General features: G+C 38.7%; 1 protein-coding gene across 1 annotated transcript in view; it reads left to right on the forward strand.

Annotated features, from left to right (window-relative positions):
- The window catches only part of LOC125881749 (amyloid beta (A4) precursor protein-binding, family B, member 1 interacting protein), a 42,646-nt gene extending 20,162 nt beyond the window's left edge, over positions 1–22,484 (forward strand). The window contains exons 6-14 of the mRNA XM_049565046.1: positions 2,351–2,510; positions 11,052–11,173; positions 13,166–13,240; positions 13,358–13,501; positions 13,976–14,086; positions 19,344–19,442; positions 19,536–19,659; positions 19,784–19,845; positions 20,988–22,484. Coding sequence (XP_049421003.1) covers positions 2,351–2,510; positions 11,052–11,173; positions 13,166–13,240; positions 13,358–13,501; positions 13,976–14,086; positions 19,344–19,442; positions 19,536–19,659; positions 19,784–19,845; positions 20,988–21,635 — 1,545 coding nt within the window. The 3' untranslated portion in view covers positions 21,636–22,484. The remainder of the gene's footprint in view (positions 1–2,350; positions 2,511–11,051; positions 11,174–13,165; positions 13,241–13,357; positions 13,502–13,975; positions 14,087–19,343; positions 19,443–19,535; positions 19,660–19,783; positions 19,846–20,987) is intronic.
- The last annotated feature ends 426 nt before the right edge of the window (positions 22,485–22,910 follow it).

Genomic DNA, 22,910 nt, shown 5'->3' on the forward strand with positions numbered 1-22,910 from the left:
AATAAATAACTTTTGTAACGTTCTTGAGAGTTAGATGAAAAGATTGATATCAATCTCATGTCTATCCATTAAATATAAAGCTACAGCCAGGTGACAGAAAGGTTATCTCTGTGTGAAGACTGGAAAACAGGTGTGCAGCTTATAAAGAGGGAGAACACACAGAGGCCGGAGTCATCTTCATAGTGTATGTTTCAGTTGTGGTTTATATAATACCACAAAGCAGTACAGGTTGTAAAAAATAATCCATTAAATTAAATAAAACATAACAAAAAGAAAACATGTGAGTTGTCAAAAAGCTGCGGTCAAGTCGGACAGTTTCCCAACAGTTTCCAGCAGCCATCAGTCTGTGCAGGAAGTCAGTCACATCCTGTCAGATCTGATGTCTATCTGTTCAAATGTTTTCAGACTCATATATCAGTTTGTTCAGAGTCTCCAATCGTTTTTAATTATGAAAGAGTAGCCTATTAAAATGCTTAACAGGCAATCTGTAATTTATGTTCATGGTTCAACATCGATTTTGCATAAATTCTCATGTACATCAGCATCATATCAGTTTGCTGATGCAGAGCAGATCTGTCACCTCAAATACATAGGCTAAATAAACTGTGTTTGAGCATTATGTTAATGTTTTCAGAGGAAAATATTGTCTTGTATTTCAGAGTAAATAGAAAACAGCAGCTTTCAGTAAAGATCAGTCAGATATAGTCAGGGCTTAACATCTGTACAGATGTTATTTTGAGAATCCTCAATGCTAAATACCTACAGTAAGTAATGAAAACAGCCCAATGTTAATATACAGTAGACTCTGTGATGTGTCATGATCAGTGTATTTAGTCTCTTTGACTAATAAACATCACTATCAGTCACACAACATGTTTTCTGTTAGCAGAATAAAACTTAAAATCAGACAAACATCATCTAAATCTCTGAAATTCAACAAAAATGAAAAGTTTATCTAAAATGTCATATTGTTGAGTCAACATCTAAACCAGTCAGCTGTTAGATCAGGTGAGAGCCAGGTGTTTCCCATCATTCCTTGGGTCTTTCAGTCTGTGGAGAGCAACTGCAGCACCTGGCTCAAAAACCTGCGGCCACCTCGCTCTCACGATAGTATCTTTGTCCACTTTTGTTTGACGTCAGAGCAAGAGCATCTTGAGCGAGCCTAACAAAAGAGAAAGGCCCATGGCCATAGTGCAGGTAGCAACAAGTTTCCAGCAGGGCTGCGTTTAACCCTGACGAAACATAGCAAAACACTGAAATGAAAATGATAGCGCCTTGAACAACCTGTTGTGTTATGCAAGCACACACATTTAATACAGCGGGGTTTAATTCAGTTACATTCAGTTCAAGTCAAAGGAGCTTTATTGGCATAGGAAACATGTTATATTGCTAAAGCAAATGTGAAATAAAACAAAAATTGAACATACAGCACAATTTGATTTGTATACATGTTGCTGCTGATTTGGTAATAGGCTACCTCTGACACACCCACTAAATGAGAGAAAACATATCTAAAAGCCCACTTAACATTTTGCACGTTGATCAACCTGGAAACTAGCAAAACGGTGCACTCTGTTTTGAGATTGAATGTGCCCTTGTTGTATGCTTTATTCTTAGTTTAGATAATGTGGGGGGAAAAAAGCAGCTCAGAGAGTTGTTGGTGAGGCTGTGAATAAGCTGTATCTACGAAAAATAAATTACACACAAATAAACATCTAAGAGTTTTCAAAAGAATATAAGGAGCTCAATAAGTCAACCAAAGAGAATTTAGGCTTGGCAAGAAGTTTCCAACAGGGCTGTGTTTACCCCTGACAAAACATAGCAAAGCGTGTATTTGAACAAAAATGATGGTGAGTTGAACACAAACACACTGCCTTTAGAAGGCAGGGTTTAAGTCAATTCAATTCATTTCAAAGGGCTTTAATGGCATGGTGGACATTGTACGCACAATAAGTAAAGATCTACTAGAATACATATTAGAACACAATATATCCCACAATATAAGTTATTTAGGGTAATTAAACAGGACTATTTCCTGAAACAATGAAACCCCCCTCTGTTCTTACTGAACATGGTACAGTCTGAGTCCCCTCTACTATAAAGGCCATTGGAAGCTCTCACTTCCTGTTTGGCAGTTTAAACCCCTGACAAACAGGTGACTTGGAAGGAAGATCACACAACAAACATTTGGTTGATTGAAGTTGCATATAACCAATAAATGATTTTGAAAGGAAGATTAAAGGAATGCAGTTGTTTTTAATAAACAGTGTAGATAAGGAAAGTATGCCCGCTGTTATGACCAGACTACCACATGTGCTAATGATGCTAACATCACATTTTTTTCTAACAGTTGGTGGTGAAGGTGATGATGAATGACGGCAGCTCCAAGACTCTGATGGTAGACGAGAGGCAGAATGTGAGGGAGGTGTTGGACAACCTGTTTGAGAAGACTCACTGTGACTGTAATGTGGACTGGAGCCTGTGTGAGACCAACCCTGAACTGCAACTTGGTGAGTTGCTCCAATATAGCATCTAATGTACTGTACTATTTGGTTGATGCTCCAGAGACTGCATTTGTATTAATAAATCAATCAAACTTCATCCATGTAGCAGACTTTACAAAAGTACTGTAGTTACATTTTGGAGGGAAACATTGTACTTTTCACTGCACCACATTTATCTGACAATACACACATTTACAACAAGAATACTGTGGAATTAATAACATAAATGAGATAAACATCTCATAGCATTCTTTTAAAAAACCTAGGCTAAAGAGCAAGGTTGTAAGTTTACATTTTAAGGTATAAACATTTTCAGTTGCTTTTTTACTGGCCTGAGGCATAAATGGTGCAATATAAATAAGTCAAATACTTCACAAATGGATGTAATGTGTTTCCTCTTTCTGGTCATGGTCTACAGATGGGCAGAAAACTGTAGCTGATTTATGACTTTCTTTGGGTAGACCGGAAAAAGGAGCTTCACAATAGTCTAGCCTCCTGGATATAAAAGCATGCATTAGTATCTCTGTATTACTCAGTGATAAATGTTTTTTTTTTTTTTTTTTTGGATAATATAACACTGATTTGGTGACATACATCTTATGAGCCATGGTTAAAGATGACACTGAGGTTTGTTGCCTTTTGGTGGGGTAAATAGAGAATTTAAAGGTGCTATACATGACAGTCAGAGCACAGTTTGTGTGAAAGTGGAAATAAGGTGTAACGGCCTGCCTCCAGATCCCCCCCATGTTAACACTGTTAGCTCTGTCAGCATTGTTGCCATTGCCATTGTAGCGCTGTTAGCACCGTTGGCTGTTAGCCACCAGCTCAGCCACCTCCATGTTGAGAGCCTTGTGCAGACAACCCTGGCTCAGACTCTGAGTCATTGATATGCTCTGAATGTTGTCCTTTAACTTTTATCCTGGTTGTAAAAGCTGTAAAAGAGTTTTGTGACATTTAAGCAATGATATCTAAACTAGCATCAATAGGTAGGTAGGTATCAATAGTTGTGTGTCATCAGCAAAGATATAGATTTAGAAGTGTTTGATAAAGCTGTAACATGGGCAGTCTCATGGCTGTCTCATGCATACACACGAGATGAGGAGAGTTTAAAGGAATACTTCAGCCACAGAATGATCGTTACATGCTGTGTTTCCTTGAATTTGTGATGGAACATTTGTTTTTCTTGCATACCCCCACGGAAAAAGTATGTTTACTGTTTTCCCTGGAAGCATATGAGAAAGACAAGGTTTTCTTCAGGAATTCACAGCATGACTAATTGATACCCAAATACTAATTTTGTGGGTGAAATATTCCTTTAAGACCAATGATTAATCCATCACCATTCACCATTGTTTTTAATGTGTTCTCACTAGTGGATATAGCACCATTTTGGCGTTCAAAATGTGGTCATTTTATGAAAGATTTGCAGTTTTTAACAGCTTGTGACAGGTTAAGTATCTTCAGGGGAAAATTAAAAATCCTTTGGCGCACATTTTCAGCGGCAGTTTGGAATGAATCAAAATAACTTGGTTACTTGAATACACAACCACGAAAAATTTATTTTAAGACAAAACACAAAGAAAGAGAAAAGAACTTCTGGTGCGAGTTCTTTGTTGACAAGTGATTTCTGGTAGATTTAGTGCAGAGAGACTGCAGCAATGGGTGCAAGCTGGGCAGCAAATATATTAACAGAAACAGAAAAACACAGCAGTGATAATAGAGATGGACTTTAACAACATGAGCCCTCAGTGTGTTTTTATATGAATTGTCAACTAAACACACACGCACACAATGTGCAGGGTGGGATATTTCATCCAGGTCCAGATGATGGAGTGTGTTTTTATTGGCACGATGGCAGCCGTACTGCAGTGAACTCACAATGAAACATTGATCTTACTCCTATCCATCTCTCTTTCCCATACTCTCTCTATCCTCTCTCACACAGACACATACAGTGTAGACAGGTGGGTTTAATTTGCTGTATCGGACACTGTCAGTCATCCTCTCTGTCATATGGAAATAGAAGCCTTATGATCTCAATCCTCCGTCTGAGCCGTCTGTGCTATATTTACTTCAGCTGCTGGACCTTGCCGCCATCAGATTTTCGGGTCTCTCATTACCATCTGTTTTCTCTGTTTTCTAACATCTTCATGAGATTGTTACAGACATGATTCATACTTTTAAAGTATCAGCCCTAAACATTGTGAACAGGGAGTCATTTTACGCCATGCTGAAACTGTTTTAATAAGATACTGGTGGTAAAGTCGTTAACCTCTCTGAGCAATAAATTTGACGTCAGTATTATTTTGCTTGAAAATTATATTCAAGTAATTTTATATTCAGCTACTTAAACTGTGAAACACTAAATTAAAGGATAAGCCTGGATTTATTAGTCCATACTTTCAAAAATTCCATTAGAAGTGCATTTTGCAAGACTTCCTGACCCTGTCTGTGGCTCTCTGCCCCAAACTCTGTTTATCCCGCTAAAGACTTAATCCTTAATTTTAATTATCATAAATATGTAGTTTTATTGAGATAGAAGCTAAAGTAATTCTTTTCTGGAACAGCTGGGCACTGTAGTTTGTAGCAAACATTACTCAAACAGTGATAAATAGTGCATTTGTTGGGGACTATTTTCAGCAGTGGATTAATACACATTTGGCAGATTAGTATACGCAGCACCAGGACAGTGTTTGGGGGACTTATTCACATTAAACTACAGTGTTCATCATAATGAAGGAACACATAACCCGATGCAACGATATGTCTCAATCATGTGTTTTTGATTTTTTTTGGACAACAACAAATAAATAAGACACATCAGGTTATGGACATACCGATAATACTTACAAGTAGTGGCGCCTGTTGAGTCCGATGGAAATGCTTGTCTGGGGCATACATCAAAAAAGTTTGGGGCTTCTGGATTCTGGGTGTGCAGCCCACTGAATATGCGCAGTAATGTTTCTCCTGCTGGTCCTGCCCTCGAGTTCCCACTTGGCTTATAGACTTTGCATTGTGATGATGTCACAGATTTTTAAGCCGCTTCTCTCAGCTCAAGGAAAGTTTTACAAATATAAAACCTCCATGAATCAAAAATTTATAATAGAAAGAGTTTTAATTGACCTTGTTTGCAATTTGAGGTGTTCTGTCAACAATTTTACAGTTTTCTCTTTTATAATCGTGATCTATGGTGAAAATGCTTTTTGGGCAGCAGAAGAATTTTTTGGCCTCAGTGACCACTAGGAACAATTGGAAGCAAGGTTGAGCTGCTTACTTGGGGATCTGGTAGTTTTGCACAGATACTCGAAATATATTGCAATACCCCACCATTAAAAAAAACAATAGCCCATTTTATTAATACAGGTACTTTAAGAATGACAGTAAGAGCAGAATTTCCTATGAGTTCCTGTGAGTTGCATCGATGTGTTGAAAGTAAAATGCAAACTGTATCAATGTATTAGTATTTCTAGCTGAGCTGCATGCACGAGTCTGTCTCACCACCAAATTTTGAACAGGATTGATGAGAAAAGCTGGACGAAACATTGGACGAAAGACTTAGTTTTTAGCCCATAGGCTAACATTAGCCACTCCATCGAGGGCTCCACTGTGATTCCTTTCAGAAGCTATGTAATCCAGCCTTGAACTGTGGTGTCATTTTGGATTCTTTGTAAAATTCATCCATGATGATAAATCTGACCCTGAATGTCCTCTGTGATTATTTATTCTTTTTTTTTTTTGTAGTTGTCCCCACGTCTATGTTGCTTTGGGCTGAGTCTGTAACCAATCAGAGGCTGTGTTTCTAACTGTGTGAGTGATGTTTGGCAAACATTCAGGCATAACTGACATAACCCGAGGGTGGGGGAGCCCCCCTCCTCCTCCTCGTGTCAGTGTGGGTTTTCTCCGGGTACTCCGGCTTCCTCCCACAGTCCAATGCGGGGTTAATTGGTGACTCTAAATTGGCCGTAGGTGTGAATGTGAGCATGAATGGTTGTCTGTCTCTATGTGTCAGCCCTGTGATATTCTGGTGATCTGTCCAGGGTGTACCCAATGTCAGCTGGGATAGGCTGGTTACATTTTAGGCTACAATTTTCAGTAACTGAAAACTGAAAATTTTCAGTAACTGAAAATTGTAGCATTGCTAAAATATGCCAACAACTTTGTCCAGCAACTAACAAAAAAACAAACTTAAAGCAGATTTTTTCTATGGATAGGGCTGCATAGCACACTGGACTCTTAGACACCTGATAGGTACCCTCTAATGTTAACCTCACAACAAGAAGTGCAAATAATACTGTAGATATGTAAATCACATTAGAAGAGGAACTTTAACTTTCTGGATATTTTAGGGTTTGTTTTTTTTTTGCTTTTACAAAAAAGATGTAATAGGCTGTCAAGATATAACAAATGAGGAAATGTGTGTTTCCGTTTGGTCACCACAGTTTATTTTTAACCAAATGATAGCCTATGTTTAAACTAGTTATTTCACACACTGATTTATTTAGAGCACATCATCCATTCAGAGCTTGTTGAGGTCATTTGACTCATGAGCACGGGGGAGGACAGGGTCTTGTGTCATCTCTGACTAACCACACAGTGTGACAGCTCAACAATGGAAACAGTTTGACTTAGTTTATTTTCAAATGCCTGTAAACCCCCCAGAGTGTGCCACGTTCTAACTAATATACATTTTTGCCGACCTTTAATTTTTGCTAGCAAAAAAATCGAAGCAAGTCGCGACCAATTAACACCCGCAGAGCTCGACAGCAGCACCATCTTCAAACAGATCTCTTTTAAACTCACCCATGTGCTCACCATGCACACTACTGAAACATGTGCTTAATGCAGTTCAAAGGGGATTTTACTCCGAGTAACTCACTCTAGGCAGCAAAGTCACACCATCCATTTAATGATTGTGATAGTCAAACTATAGACTGGAACCCTGGCAGCAATTTCTTTAATGCCTACCTCTGCCTCGGCTGCTAACCTGTAATTGGGGAGCATGGCTGAACTACAGTCGAATGCCCAGTGCATTGTGGAGATCTATGGCACTGAGTGTGTGGGTGGGCAGACGGCAGGAGAAGGAGGAGGAGGAGGGGGAGGAGGAGGGGGAGGAAAGTGCCCTTAATGTGTTTTCGAGGTTTAGTGCCATTTAAAGTCCTTCCAGCAAAATGGGGAGGCTTGTATTTTATTGAGCCCTCCCTTAATTCACCCCATTTGAAATAGACAATTGTACAGCTGTGAAATGGACTTTGAATCCAGCTCAGCTGATTTAAAGATTTCGTGACAGAGTGAACTACTGTACATATGGTAAAGCATTTGTTTTGACATGTTTTATGGCACAAAGCTGAAACAGAGGGGGCATGGAGAATATTATGTGAGATTAAAGACTGTTGCAGATTCTGGTTTGAATAGTAAAGCACTGTAGAGTCAGTGTGTGAGAGAGAACTGGCTTTGGAAGATTAAAAATGTCTTCAGAGTCTCTGCATTAGTGTTTAAATGTGCTGAGAAAATGTTTTTATGGCTGTGTTTATTGCAGAGGTGGGAAGAAAGCAAGTATATTTATTAAAGTAAATGATGCATCACATCCACCCAGAGCTATATATATATAGTACTGGGATACAGCAACACAAGCATCAGCTTCAATATTAAAATGCATCTCACATATTAACATATAAACAATTTAATATACTGTTAATGAAAAGGGTCTCTTTTCTGTTGGTACTTAAGAGCAGTTTGTTTCCATCAACTCTGAACTTTTACTCCAAAAAAAACTTCAAATGCGGGACTTTTACTCCCTACCATGGACACATACCAAGACATACACATGAAAGGCCCCTTCTCCTTGTCACTAGCTTTTTATGTATGACAAAAATATAACAGATTAAAGGATTCAGATAGTTATGAGGAGGAGAAAAAAAAATTAATCACAATGTCCCCTCTGGGCAAGAGACCCACATGTCGGATTGTGGGCTTTTGCAGTCAGGGCCTCTCAGATGTGGAACTCCCTGGCAGATGATCTGAGGCAGTTACATCTTTTAAATTACTTTAAAAACTTATCTTAAAAAAAGCTTTTTATTAATGTGAGCACATCATTTTATTTCCAACATCTTATCTTTTTAAAGGGGACCTCTTTTGCTTTTCCCTACCTTCTGTCATACTTAATGTAACAGTGTCAGATGTCCATATTAAACAAAGCCATAGATTAAAATATTGAGGTAAATGTACATAAAAGCAATCCCTGTGAGTAAAAATTTAAGACTTTGGGCCATTCTGAATACTTTGTTTCCTACGTTTTTTTCCCACTTTGGCTACAAGCTGGTGTCAGCTCTTGATGGATTCTTTCACATGGTGATCTGATCTAGGCACATTACTGCAAGTGTTTACATTACACTGCTACATGTAGCTACATGCTAATCTCAGGCGAACATGTAATCCTGGTTGCCGATGTTGTTAATTTCGGCCAGATTTCGGATTATGTTCCTGTTAGAACATGTGCAGTTACAAAGATTTTGGTTTAGAAGCTTTTACTGGTGATTTTTCTCGCTGTGATGACAGTGCAGGGACACCAAGAACATATGCTGCATTTATATTCTCTTGGTGCTAGTTCCTGAGCTGGTAAATTGTTCCTCTGACTTTGATGTTCTCGAGTTTTAAATTGTTATGTGTAAACAACATAGATGCTTCAAATCAGATGTATTATATTTTATTGCTCAGAGCATTTAAACAACATGGTGATGACAGTTTGAAGCTTTTTATTACGAAGTGATTTTGTCCCAGACTTGTTGCTGCAGCAGTACATCCCCTTAAACTACTACAATATTGCTTTACCTGACTAATGCTGGTCCCTCTGAGTGGACAGCAACTAGCAGTTACAACCTAATACCATATTACAAATTACATGTGAGCAAAAAATTGACATGCCATATGTTAATTAATAAAAAGTTTATTACCAGCAATCATTTACTGACTCAGACTCATCGTCTGCCATGTTTATGCATATATGACGGCAATTTTGTACCAACAATTTCCCCAACTTTCCGAGTTGTTCCAACTTAAAAAGGTCTTCATGTGACATGTCGAGGTTGGGAACTGATTTTCCTGATTAATCCAACAGCACATGAATACAGGGTTAGATGTGAAAGGCCTGACCAATCAGAGCAGACTGGGCTTTTTCAGGAGGGGGACAGACAGAGCGTTTCAGACGGAGGGTGAATTCAGGAGTTCCAGTGCAAACAGCATGAGAAAAATAAAGGTTTCTTTTTTTAAACATGAAGGCATGGAATATCTTCTAGTAGAAACTGAAAAACAAGTGTGAATCTGAAAATGTGCATAATACTGTAGGTCCCCTTTAATGATATTGCCTTTTATATTCTATATTACTTTTGGGTTTGTTATTTCCAGTTTCATATGTGGTATTATAATTGTCTGATTTTTTTTCTTTGCAGTCCTTAGATGCTTTTTCTTCTAGTTTCAACCATATGAAGTACTTTGTAATTTTATTTTTAACAGTGCTGTAAAAATGGGTTTTCCCTGCGTGCTCCGGCTTCCTCCCACAGTCCAAAGACATGCAGGTTAATTGGTGATTCTAAATTGCCTGTACCCTGCCTCTCGCCCAGTGTCAGCTGGGATAGGCTCCCCCAACTGCTCAGGGCACCTGTCCAAGGCAGTCACCTCACTATGAAATCCTTCCATTTAATGCATGTATAGGCCCTGTTTTTTCATGTGACTGAAAATGTGCAAAAAAAGTGGAATTTCCCTCCTGGGATTAATAAAGTATTTCTTCTTCTTCTTTCTTCTTCTTCTATTGAAAGTAAAAATACAAGTAAATGCTGGTAACAAAGGAAGCAGTCAGACTTTTGAGAATTATGACGTTTATTTCTTCTTAACATGTACACCACCTTAAAAATGGAACTTCATTGCACACAACTTTGATTATCCAGGATTGACACACCACAGTAGAGCAGTCACCATGCAGCAGCCTGCCACAGATATTATTGCTTGAATCATTACTCACCCTCTTTGCTGTGGGACGCCAGTTTCTGCCTCCACGATGAAGTTGGTGTCATCGTTGACTGAAATTCTTCTGATGTAGTCATTAACATGTAGTACGTAATTTGGCATGCAGCCTGGGCTTGACTGGAAATCGTAATTCAACTTTGAGAGCACTTTGTTTGCACTTGCCCTTAAGTGATTTGCCAGACCTTCTGATTTTATTTTGTAGTAACCAAGCAACAAAGATGCCTGGGGGATATGCATAAGAGTAAAAGTATACATTGGATTAAAGAATCGTAATCAAGTAAAAGTCAAAGTTAACAGAAATCTAAAAAAACTCAAATAGTACAGATACTCCCAAAAAATAATAATTAAAAAAAAAAAACAATGAGAAATGTAAGAGTTTGGCATCCCCCAGAAAAAACAAAACTAATACATCAGAGTAATTTAAAAGGTGCTATGATCGCATAAAAACACATATAATGGCTTTAATTAGATAATCTGAATACTACTATTAGTTTGCTGACATCTAAATTTGTTTTGTTTTTTTGACAGAACGGACGTTTGAAGACCACGAGAACCTTGTTGAGCCTCTCTTAGCATGGACGAGAGACAGCGAGAACAAAGTCCTCTTTCAGGAGCGGAAGGAAAAATACGAGGTTTTCAAAAACCCACAGGTTGGTCCTCTCATTGTGTGCATCTTTACATAAACACACACTGAGTGATCAGAGGTGATGTGCATGTGATCTCTCAAAAGTCCAACTCTGACAAGTTCATTATTCCTGGCCTTGGTTTGTGCAAATCTCTCTCCACATTGTTTCAGCCCAGCGCCATCTGGCTATTTTCACTGCTGAATTGTTGTCTGAGTTATGAGTCGTCTTTCTTCCGTGTAGGATGACCTCTTACATTTATGTCCTCACTGTAATATGTCAGACAAAACAGCTTTAGGCAAAAGACAGTGAGATTTTGGCATGTTTGTTGATACAGTGGGACCCTTTATAATCTCAGAGTGTTTAATGGATTCGGTCTGTCGGCAGAGACTAATAGTCTGGTTGGAAAACCGGCGAGATATTCTTATTTTTAAAGTACTCCATCATGTCTCAAAGGCCGACCTGTTTTATACAGTATGTCTCTATCAATATACACTTTCAACTTCTGCTCCCTAAACAGAGTTCCCCTTTGGGCTTTATCTAACCACAGTGAGAACCCACTTACATATATAGGCCCAGACTATGATACGAAATCACACCAGTCCAGTCACACAGGGACAAAGAGTAGAGTTCAATTGTTTTTTAAAAAACTGATAAAGATTATTTTTGTTCTGATATTTCATATGTTTAAACTGGACATTGTTCTAGAACAAAAAATAAGGGTTAAAAAATTAAGGATTTATTGTTTTATCCTTGACTGGGCTTCATTTAGATCCAATAATTTCACAAAAATACTGATAACCATCCATGTTTAAGGAAAGAGACATTAGATATATAAGACTAAGTGTTAACAGCCATGCTAGCAGCTCTGTGACTGTACCCATGAGGCACAACAGTGCTTTGAGCGAAATGCTAAACTGAGCATGCTAACATATTCAAACAACATCCTGATGTTAAAGGGACAGTTCACCCCAAAATCAAAAAATATATATATTTCCTCTTACCTGTAGTGCTATTTATCGGCCATAGAGATGTCTGCCTTCTCTTGAATGCAATTGAACTAGATGGCACTTGGCTCGTGGTGCTTAAAGCGCCGAAAAAACCCCCAAAACTCAATAGCGATGTCTCTTTCCAGAAATCATGACCTGGTTACTCAAGATAATCCGCAGACCTTGTTGTGAGCAGTTTCGTGTAGGAACTCTTTTCTTTCAACCGGACTACACCTACCAGTCATATCACTGCTCAGAACAAAGTGTGCACCTACTGCTAGCTCACCGAGCACTGCTGAGCTAGTAAACATTGCAGCTCAGCCGAGGAGGATGGCATTAATGTTTACATCTCGCCCTGAAACAAGCACCAGCCTCTTGTCCATGAGGAAATGCACACTTCCTTCTGCGTGGTAATACAGTTGGTGGGTGTAGCTCAGAAGAAAGAAAATCGTTCCTACATGAAACTGCTCAAAACAAGGTCTGTTGATTATTTTGAGTAACCAGGTCATGATATCTGGAAAGAGACATTGCTGTGGAGTTTTTCATGTATGTTATTTTGGTGCTTTGAGCACCTCAAGCTGAGTGCCATCCTGTTCCATTATATTGGAGAGAAGGCAGACATCTCTATAGCTGATATCTTTATAACTCTGCAACTCACACCCAAACAATTTAGACTAATAAATAGCACTACAGGTAAGTGGAAAAATATGTATTTTTGATCTTGGGGTGAACTGTCCCTTTAAGCAAATATAATATTTACCATATTCACTAGCCTATCTATCTTTGTTAGCAAGCTCACGTTTGTAGAGAGCACTAAACACAATGTACAGCTGAGGCTGTTGGGAATGTCATTAGTTTTGCAGGTATTTTGTCATAAACCACATTATTGGGCAATTAATATCATACAGTTCATTGCAATCTGTCTCATGTATCTCAAAATGTTTCACTTCAAAACCATAAATGTGAACCTGCTGGTGGTGCAGAGGAAAAGTAATGAAATTCATTGATGCACTTTGTTTTATCCCCGCAGAACTTTTATCTATGGAAGAAGGATAAGAGAGCTCTCAAAGAGATAAAAGACAAAGACAAGGAGTTATTAATACAGGTAAATAAACTCAAACACATGTACACAAACCACAATGAAATATGTTCTTTAAAGTGACAGTTGTCCCAGTGGGAGCTCCTCACACCGACCCCTTTCATCCCCTCTTCACCTCTGCAGGAGAACTTCTGCGGGACTTCCATCATCGTGCCTGATCTCGAGGGGGTGATGCACCTCAAAGAGGACGGCAAGAAGTCCTGGAAACCGCGACTCTTTCAGCTGAGGGCCTCAGGAATTTATTACGTGCCAAAAGGGAAAACCAAGGTCAGGGATCAAAAGGGGACATTGTTTTGTGGAAGAGACCAGACTAATACTTTAATCCAGGGATACATTCAGCTGAGCTCAAACAAATGGTGAAAGATCAAAGTCGCAGCAGATACAGAGATGTTTTTGCAATGTCAACTGAGACCTAAAGAAATATATGGTTGATTTTTTTTCATTTTCACTTGGGCTATAAGCCTAGTGTGTAGCCTTTCTGCTTTATCAGCCACGTTCCTTTTTCATGCACCGCTGAATATAACTACAGTTTTTACTCCCTGCTGGATACCTACCATATATTTACTTACTGGTATATCTTAGATCTCTCGGGAGCTCTTACTCATGAAAATACCATTCACACAGGACAGTATGTGCCTACTATTGTACTTATAGTGTTGATTATTAATTTAACAGGCAGAGAAACAGGAAAAGAAAACACTACAGATCAACTTGTAATATAATCCTTTATTTCTTTTTCAGTCATCCCGTGACCTCGTCTGTTTTGTCCAGTTTGACAATGTAAATGTCTACTATGGCAAAGACTTTAAGAGCAAATACAAAGCCCCGACTGACTTCTGCTTTATTCTGAAGGTAAGTTATCTAGAAATACGTTGTATCAGTGTAGTTTGCATCAAAGCTACACACCCTTTCACTGTGAAAATTGATAAAGAGAAGCTGCAGCTTCCCCTTAATGAAGTAGATATAAACAGTAAGACTCTCAGTTCCTTGTTATATGCGTTGTTTCACTAGTAGTTGATATGAGGCATGTGATACATACACACTGGGCTGTGGGGGCATGCTCACTCAGGAAGATTTTTCTATTTAGAGCAGCTATATGCACTATTTTTCAGGCCTTTTGGGATAATAGAATGCCTAAAAAAATCGGTGCATCATTCAGGAAAAACATGATACACCCTGTAGAGCCTAGATCCTATTTTGTATCGAGTTTTTTTCTCCTCACTGACTTGGTCAATCCATGTGAAATTTGGCACGGTGGTAGAGGGTCATGGGAGGATGTGAATGAAGCAATACTACATCAATTGGCCAAAGGGGGGCGCTATAACAACCGATTGAAATCGCAAACTTTGAATGGGTATATCTCATGCCCCGTATGTCGTAGAGACATGAAACTTTGCACAGAGATGCCTCTCCTCATGAGGAACAAATTTGCCTCAAGAACCCATAACTTCCAGTTATACAGATTTTCCGCCATTTTGAATTTTTTGAAAAACACTCAAAATCGATCTCTTCCTAGGAAGTTTGACCGATCTGCATGAAACTCGGTGAACATAATCTAGGGATCAATATCTAAAGTTCCCTCGTGGCAAAAGTTGGAAAACTTACTAAAACTGAGCTTCTATAAGGCAATGAATATTGCGGAGGGCGTGGCTCATCACATAAAGGTGTATAACATCTCAAGGGTTCCACTGATCAACACGCAACTTTGTAGGCATATGACCACACATAATCTGAGGGGACCCCTCCATTATTGACCCCATCAAACAAAATGGGGGCGCTAGAGAGCTAATTTCTTATCTAGGCCTAACCGCCATATCGATTTTTACTAAACTTGGTAGATATGTAGAACAGGAGGCCTCAAGGTGACTGGAGGAATTTAACTCTAATTGACAACTGGGTGGCGCTATAACAACAGAAAAATGCTTAAAAATGGCTAAAATGCGACCGATTGCTGTGGCTCCCCCTGTGGCCCAATGTTTTGGGGTTTTTTGATATGATTAAGTCATGGTATGGTATGCTGCTGCAATGAAGGCTAGCTGCACCTTTCCCATGTGAACTACTAGTGCGCCCCACTTTTAAGTCAATACAACATATAACCACTTTAACTATCTGCCTTTCAACGTGCTACCTCAACTACTAATGTACAGTTTTAGCCCACTAACTATCCCACTATTGGCAATGGTACTACTGTACTTTCAATAAAGCAATTGTACTATCAAATTCACAAAAACTCTGTCTGAATACATTGTTCTTCTTAATGGATTCAGTTGACTATTTAATCTGCAATTTACTATGACCTGTATCCCAAAGACACACCATGTGAAACTGTACGTGGGCAACTGTGCACTCAATGGGTATAGACTAGTCATTCTGAAACCATAACACAACAAATGTTGATGACTAGCTTTCACTTCTGTCATCAAAAAAAGAGGAAAAAAATCATCTGATGTTACTATATTAAGACACATAGCAGAGGAGGGAAGGAATTTGGCCTAAACAGCATTACTGGTCTTGAGACCTCTTTTTGTTATGCTGGATAGAGTACCCAGAATGAATGTTAGTTGACAGATCTGCCACATTTCAATCCATCCCATATTAATCTGGGCAGCTCTAGGATCCCCAACAATGGCAGGTATATGTTGTCTTTAGTACTGTGAATTGAATATTAGGCAAACAGTAGAACATTTACTTAATTATATTAGATTTCTTAAAGTTAGGTTTACACAACTTTCAAAGTCAAAGAGTGCACTGCACAACTTTCTGTATTGTAATCAGAAGTCTTGAAGTCATAGTGGTTTTCACACTACGTTACTAACTAGTGAGGGAGGGTCACACACTACAAGATCTTTTTACTGGGAGAAATCCCCAATGAGTATGTCATGTGATAGTCCCAGTCAATTAAGTAACAAAGCATTGCGAGTAAGTGACAAGGCTAATAACTTACAGAAACATTGCATGCAATAGTCCACCTTCCACCATCTCTTCCCCTCTCTCTTCCTCTCAGACACACACACACACACACACACACACACACACACACACACACACACACACACACCTTGGAAAGCACCACTTGTCTCTATCCTCAACCCATTTCTTGTACTCTAATTAGCTGTAGCTCGCCAACAAGATCCCCGACAGATCCAGATATTTAGCCTGCTAGATATCAAGGAAGCATCTGTGATGCATCAGTGAGCAATTTGCAAGCGCTTAGCCAACACCAATTTGTCTCTCATCTGGGGCTTTTGTTGGGGAGCTCCAAAAACTGTCGACAAGCGGAACATCAAGGCTAAAGTCATGTAGTGTGAACTAGGCCTTCGTAAATAGTAGGGATGTGCGCAATTAGACGTCCAAATGATTAAACGTCCGCCAGTGTTATATTCATGTACAAGGCCACACAGTGCAAAGTGTCTCGTACTTCAGCAGCATTTAAAATCTGACATGGTTGTTGAAGAGTGTGATTAAAGGCCTCAAAGGGCTCTTAATGCACACAATATTTTTGGGACAATATTTCAAATACTTAACAATAAATTGTGCTAAATTTTGACCGTTTTAAGAGTGTTTTCCTCTTTTTTGACTAGTCGACTAGTCTTAATTAAAATTTTCGTTAAGTCAGGGAAATTAGTCGGCAGGAACATCCCTGGTAAATTGCACAGTAGGATAAAAAACATTGTCACATATCATTTATCTGAATGACACAAAGTTGAAGGCATTTTGAAAACCTAAAAGATTCGAGGCTTGAGCCCCAGAAGCCACCCCCTGCTCCACCTCTGCACAGTGCATGGTGCAAGAGATGTCTATGATGCAGAATTGACTATTGCATGGTGGTTTCTGAGTCTATGGTCAGTTACACAGCTGCGTGCCTTACTGGAATTGTGGAACGCAATAAATAGTTAAATTTGAAGAAGTGAAAGGAGACAGCTTTATCCAATTTAGCTAAGAGTGGTGAGAAAGTGAACAAGACAACTTTTAAAGCAGTTCCAAGTATTTTTAAAAATAAACTACTGTAAAAGCACCATTCATTTAATTTCTTAGTACTTTCAAATTCAGAATATTAACAGTGGTGCGAGGTACGTACAGTGCTCACTTAAGAAATGCTGACTGACATGAAAACAGCGAGAATTAGAGTTGGTGGTGAGTCTTAAAGGGATGTGAAAGTCTGCTTTCTTTCCTTTCCCCTATCTTCTCTGGGAAATACTAGAATCAGCAGATACCGTTGGGCTAGTTGTTGAGGATCAAAGCAAAAAGAGCTTAGAGAGGCAAAGAAAGTGAATTACCTACCAGTGAAAGACAGAGTCCTCAAGGTTTGAGCTGAAGACGCTGCTGGCCAAGGGCAAATGAATATGACCTGTCAGAGTAAAGTGTTTGGAAGCAGGTTTCACATGGTCTCTTGTCTTTGTTTTTAGGAGTCATACAGTAAAACTTGTTAAAAGCAGCCTCGGTTGTGGTAGATGGCGATGAAGATGATACGCTAATAACTGAAGCTGTTTTCAGCTGCCAAAGTGTTCAATTAGGGTGTGTTTTGACAGATTGGTCGGGCGATGTTTATGGGCTGCCAGAGTAACTGCAGCAATCCGAGGAGGAGAGCAAAACAATTTAGCTTCATCATTTAGCTGTTTTATATTCAGAGGAGATGCCTGAGGTGATCTCTAATACCAGCCCCATTATGTTTAACTGATATCTCCACATCATGAGGGAAATCAACTTCCTCTTCGGGGGGAAACAGTTGACTCTGGGATTAATGTTAGACCCATACAGTGTGCACTGCACAGCAAATATTGGGTGTACACTTACTGGCATATATCCAACAATTAAGACTATTTAACTGCTGCTGCCTGTTCACACTCTGATTGTAGACACACTCTGCCCCCCTGTGGCACCCTGTGAGAGGAACTATGCTGCTGTTGTACACATCAAAGTACTATTACTGCACATGTGAAGCTTGTGTTAATCGCCTTATGTGATGTCACTTGAGTTGACATTGGTTGGGATTGCAGAGTACAAGTTTGCAAATGAAAACAACAACAGGGGTGTTGAGTTAGAAAGAAGTGAGTTTACCTGGCCTCTGTAGCCCAGTCCTCATCTCCTCACCTGAATCTTTAAGTGAACAATAGTGACAATATCTGTAGTGTTGTATTCAACCAAAGAAAATCTTGGTCAATTGAAATTCGACCTACTCCTCAACCAATCGATTGGTCAATGGGGGAAAAAGACTGCACCTTACCTGGGAGCTTTGTGTGTCCACCAAAGTGTTGATTTTCCTGTCACAGGGCTCAACGTTAACACTCGCCCAGGGCAAGTATGCTCTGTGTTCAGGCAAGTGGAATGCCTCAAGTGAAAAATTAATGTGATCTCCAGTGTAATATTGTCAAAAAAATTAAAAATAAATAAACTGTAACTTGCGACTCCATCTCACCCACCACTAAAGCAAGATTTATATTCATGTGTCGAAACAACACCATAGCTGCCGTAACCTACGCTGTAGCTTGTCGTGCATCTCCTCAGAAATGTAACCACACATCACGACAACATAGAACTCCTGTCTGCTTTTGTCAGCTGAAACCATTTCCCTCAGTGGAAATGAAGCATTTATTTACTTTTATTTCACAGATAAGAAATAACAAATTGTGAAGACAATAAAGCCTTCACAAAATAGCATTTTTAATCTTTTGTGTGATTTATCCTAGTTTCATGTGAGTGAAGGAAATCTCCACTGGTCGCTAGGCTAATTTATACAGTGCAAAATGCCATAGCCTTGTGCTAATAATGTTAGCATGTTATATTTGTTTGGAAAACATACTTAGTATAAGACAGTCGTTTGGTAAACCTTGTGAGTTGTAATGGAGTTGAATTTTGTAACGTAACCTTTGTTAAATGTTGCTGTTGTCCCTGGCGTCATATGAGTAGAGGAAGTCTACTAGCTGCTATGCTAATTTATACGATGTAAAATACAATGGGCTTGTGCTAAAAAAATATAGCATAAAAAAAACTGAAAAGACTACAAAATAAAAAGAGCTGGATAAAAATGAAGAGAAACTTAAAGGTTTATAGTGTAAAAAGAAAGGAGATGCTTTATTGACCTGTTTACCATTTTGGATTGTTTCTACAGCATCCTCAGATCCAAAAAGAGTCTCAGTACATCAAGTACCTCTGCTGCGATGATGCTTGGACCATGAACCTTTGGGTGACTGGAATACGGATTGCAAAGGTACATTTAATCACCTCTACACTTAATAATGACAGAAAAAAATCTCCATTTGACGTGGACTCATGCTCTGTGGTGTATTCCTTACACTTTCAGTATGGTGTGTCGCTGCATGAAAACTATAAAACTGCAGAAAAGAAAGCAGCTGTCAGCTCTGTGTGGACGAACCGCAGCACCCCATCAAGCTCCAACTCATCAATGCCCTCACCCACCATCAAAGGTAGCACGACACAAAATGCTGCCATTACTAAGTGTTTGCTGATGTGAAACAATCCAGATGTAGAGATATTAGAACAAACCTTTCCCCTGTGTGTTCACTGATGGTGTTTCTCCTTCTGTACCAGCCAAATCACCAAGCCAGGCCAACGGTCATGCTCCCAAGCCCCAACCAGGACCTGTGTCTCAGGTATAAAACTCTTCATTTTTCATGATCTTTTTTTTTTTTGTTATTATTGTTTAGTCTATAAAATGTTAGAAAATAGTACAAAATGCCCATCACATTTCCCAAATCCCACAGTGATGCTTTTGTTTTTCGTCAAGTAATCAGGTAGAATTCAAATATATTAAATTGACAATGATAAAACACTGAACTGTAACGTATTAGCATACTATTCTATGACTTTATATTTAAAACATTTTATGGCATACTTTACTAGGACTTTTATTACATTTCTATGGGATACTATACTTTTTTATACTGTTTATGACATATTATACTATGACCATTTTATTACTTTTTTTTTTTTTTTTTTTACTATACTTGTACTACAGTACCATACCATTTTTATGGTGTGCTATAGTATGCCTTTTTAACATATTATACTATGACACTTTGATGTCATACCATGCTGTAATTTTTTTAATAACATTTTATTGGCATACTACACTATTACTTTTTTAAATAACATTTTTATGAAATTCTAAAGACTTTTTTTGGTGTACTATACTATGATTTTTTTTTAACACTTTCTTTTTGACGTACTTCTTTTATTGCCTACTATAATAGAACATTTTATGTCATATTTTGCTATAACTTTTTAAAAAAAAATTATAAGCATACTGAACTATATTTTTTATGACATACTATGCCATAATGGGGTTTTTTTTATAACATTTTAATGGCATATTATACTATGAATTTTTTATGACTTTTTATGGCACACTATATATGATTTTTTTTATTACAATACTAATAACTAATGACATATTATACTACAATTTTTTAAATACATTTTTCATAAGCATACTATACTATGAGTTTTCATTACATTTTTATAGCATATTAAACAATGACATTTTTATGACTTTCTTTCTGAGATACTTTCTTTCACTATAATTATATAGCTATAACTATATTAGGACATTTTTATGGCATACTATACTATGACATGTATAAATATTTTTTTATGAAATATTACTCTATTCTCTTTATGACATTTTAATGGCATACTGTACTATGACTTTTTTTAGTTAAAAAAACAAAAAGAACTAATAATGTTCCCGCCTCTTGTACAAGTTGTATCATTATGTCATATTCTGTCTTTTCAGGACTTTGGAAATGTTCCACCTCCACCCCCACCACCACCATTGGCTGAGATCCTTCCTCCACCACCTCCAGACCCAGTCCTCCCTCCACCACCTCCTTTGGCTGCCAAGAGTCCCTCAAGACCTTCCCCTCCCCAGCGACACATGCCAACCAACTTCCCGCCACCTCCTCCTGCAATGGACAACCTCCCTCCTCCACCGCCACCCCCACCCAACGATGATGCCTTAGAGGCCCCGCCAGACTTCCTTCCACCACCTCCTCCGGCCGCTGGCTTTGGTTCGCTGCCACCACCTCCGCCATTGAACTCGCTACCACCACCGCCTCCCCCAGCGAGTTTCGGAGGTGTGGATCAGTCTCTGCCTCCTCCACCACCAGATCCAGGGTTTTTACCTCCACCTCCACCTCAGCCAGTGTTCACAGGGGGTGGAGTACCCCCTCCGCCTCCACCACCACCTCCTCCTCCTCCTCCTCCTCAACCTGCTGCTGCCCCAAGACCAGTGCGGCCTTCTGGCTCAGTGAAGAAGATGCCTCCTGCTCCGCCAAAGAGAACTACACCATCACTGCATGGAGGAGGAGGAGGTGGAGGAAGTGGTGAAGACTTCATGTCAGAACTGATGCTGGCCATGAACAAGAAGCGTGGAAATAAATAGCCTGAGACAAAGTTTTTTTGGAGTGTAAAAAAGTACGACCTGCACCCACACATGACGACCGACTTAACTCCTAACCAGGCTTGTCTTGATTTCAGCAAAACAGCTATTCTTTACATCCACAACAATACTGAACATCACCAACATGAAGCCAGCGGAGATCAATACAGACCTTATCTCTTCCAGAAAAGACAGTGATCTATCCTTTCTTTTAACAGCTTATCCAAGATAGCATTTCGCAAGAATCAAGTAAAAGACTAATTAATCTTAAAAGAATATTTCACCCACAAAATGACCATTTGTATACCAATTACTCAATGACAGCTCCTGCAGGAAAATCCAAGTCTTATTTATCCAGTTGTATGTCACTACCTCTAAAACATTACAATTTAAAGTAAGTCAATGGAGTCTCATCCATGGCTGACAAGCTTGAGGAATTTCTTTATATTGTTACATTTTTTTGTGAAAATCCATGTGTTTGGGAAGTATTGAGCATACAACTGAAGAAATGAAATATGGATTATACTGCACAAGTTGTGTGTGATTGTAAAAGGATGTTTGGACATAGATTTGCTGTTGTTAAACATGGTCCCCAATGACTAATTAATGAATAAGGATTTTTTTATGGCTCCATTCACTGTGGAGGCACATAAGAAAAAGGTGTTCTTAACAATTTCAACTCAAGTATATCAATATACAAATGCTAATTTTGCAAATGAAGTATTCTTTTATGAAAAAATTATCTGTTGTAATAAATAGGAGGTGTTATTTGTTTTTAATGACTTAAAAAATGCAAAGCTGGCATCATACTTCAAAGAGACATTTTTATAGAGTTGTACATATTGTGACACGACTGTAAATACTAAAAAAAACACTTTCCCATATACATAGTATCGGATTAGTCTTCAAATGACTAAAAAGCTAAATGCATGAATGGAATATAATTTCTTTTTGGAATGAACTGTTGGGTCTTCTTCCTGTCACTGAGTAAAACCTGCTGAAATCTGAAATGGAAAAAGCACTGGCCCTGTGAACTTAGATTCTTACAAAAACAACAGGACAGCTTTTACTGAAGCATATTTGAATTTATTTTGGTGTAAATATGGCATTACAAGAAGTATTTATCTGTGAAGCAGTCAAATTACAATTCAAGTTTAATTCTTCTGTAGCACTGAGAAGTATAATTTGTTGGTCACTGTATCCACACATGGTGAGAAATCTCAGTAGTAAAGAATATTAAATAGCCATGACCTTGACATGTTGGACCAAACTTTCCCC

This window comes from Epinephelus fuscoguttatus, linkage group LG21 (assembly GCF_011397635.1).
Source record: "Epinephelus fuscoguttatus linkage group LG21, E.fuscoguttatus.final_Chr_v1".
NCBI classification, from domain to species: domain Eukaryota; kingdom Metazoa; phylum Chordata; class Actinopteri; order Perciformes; family Serranidae; genus Epinephelus; species Epinephelus fuscoguttatus.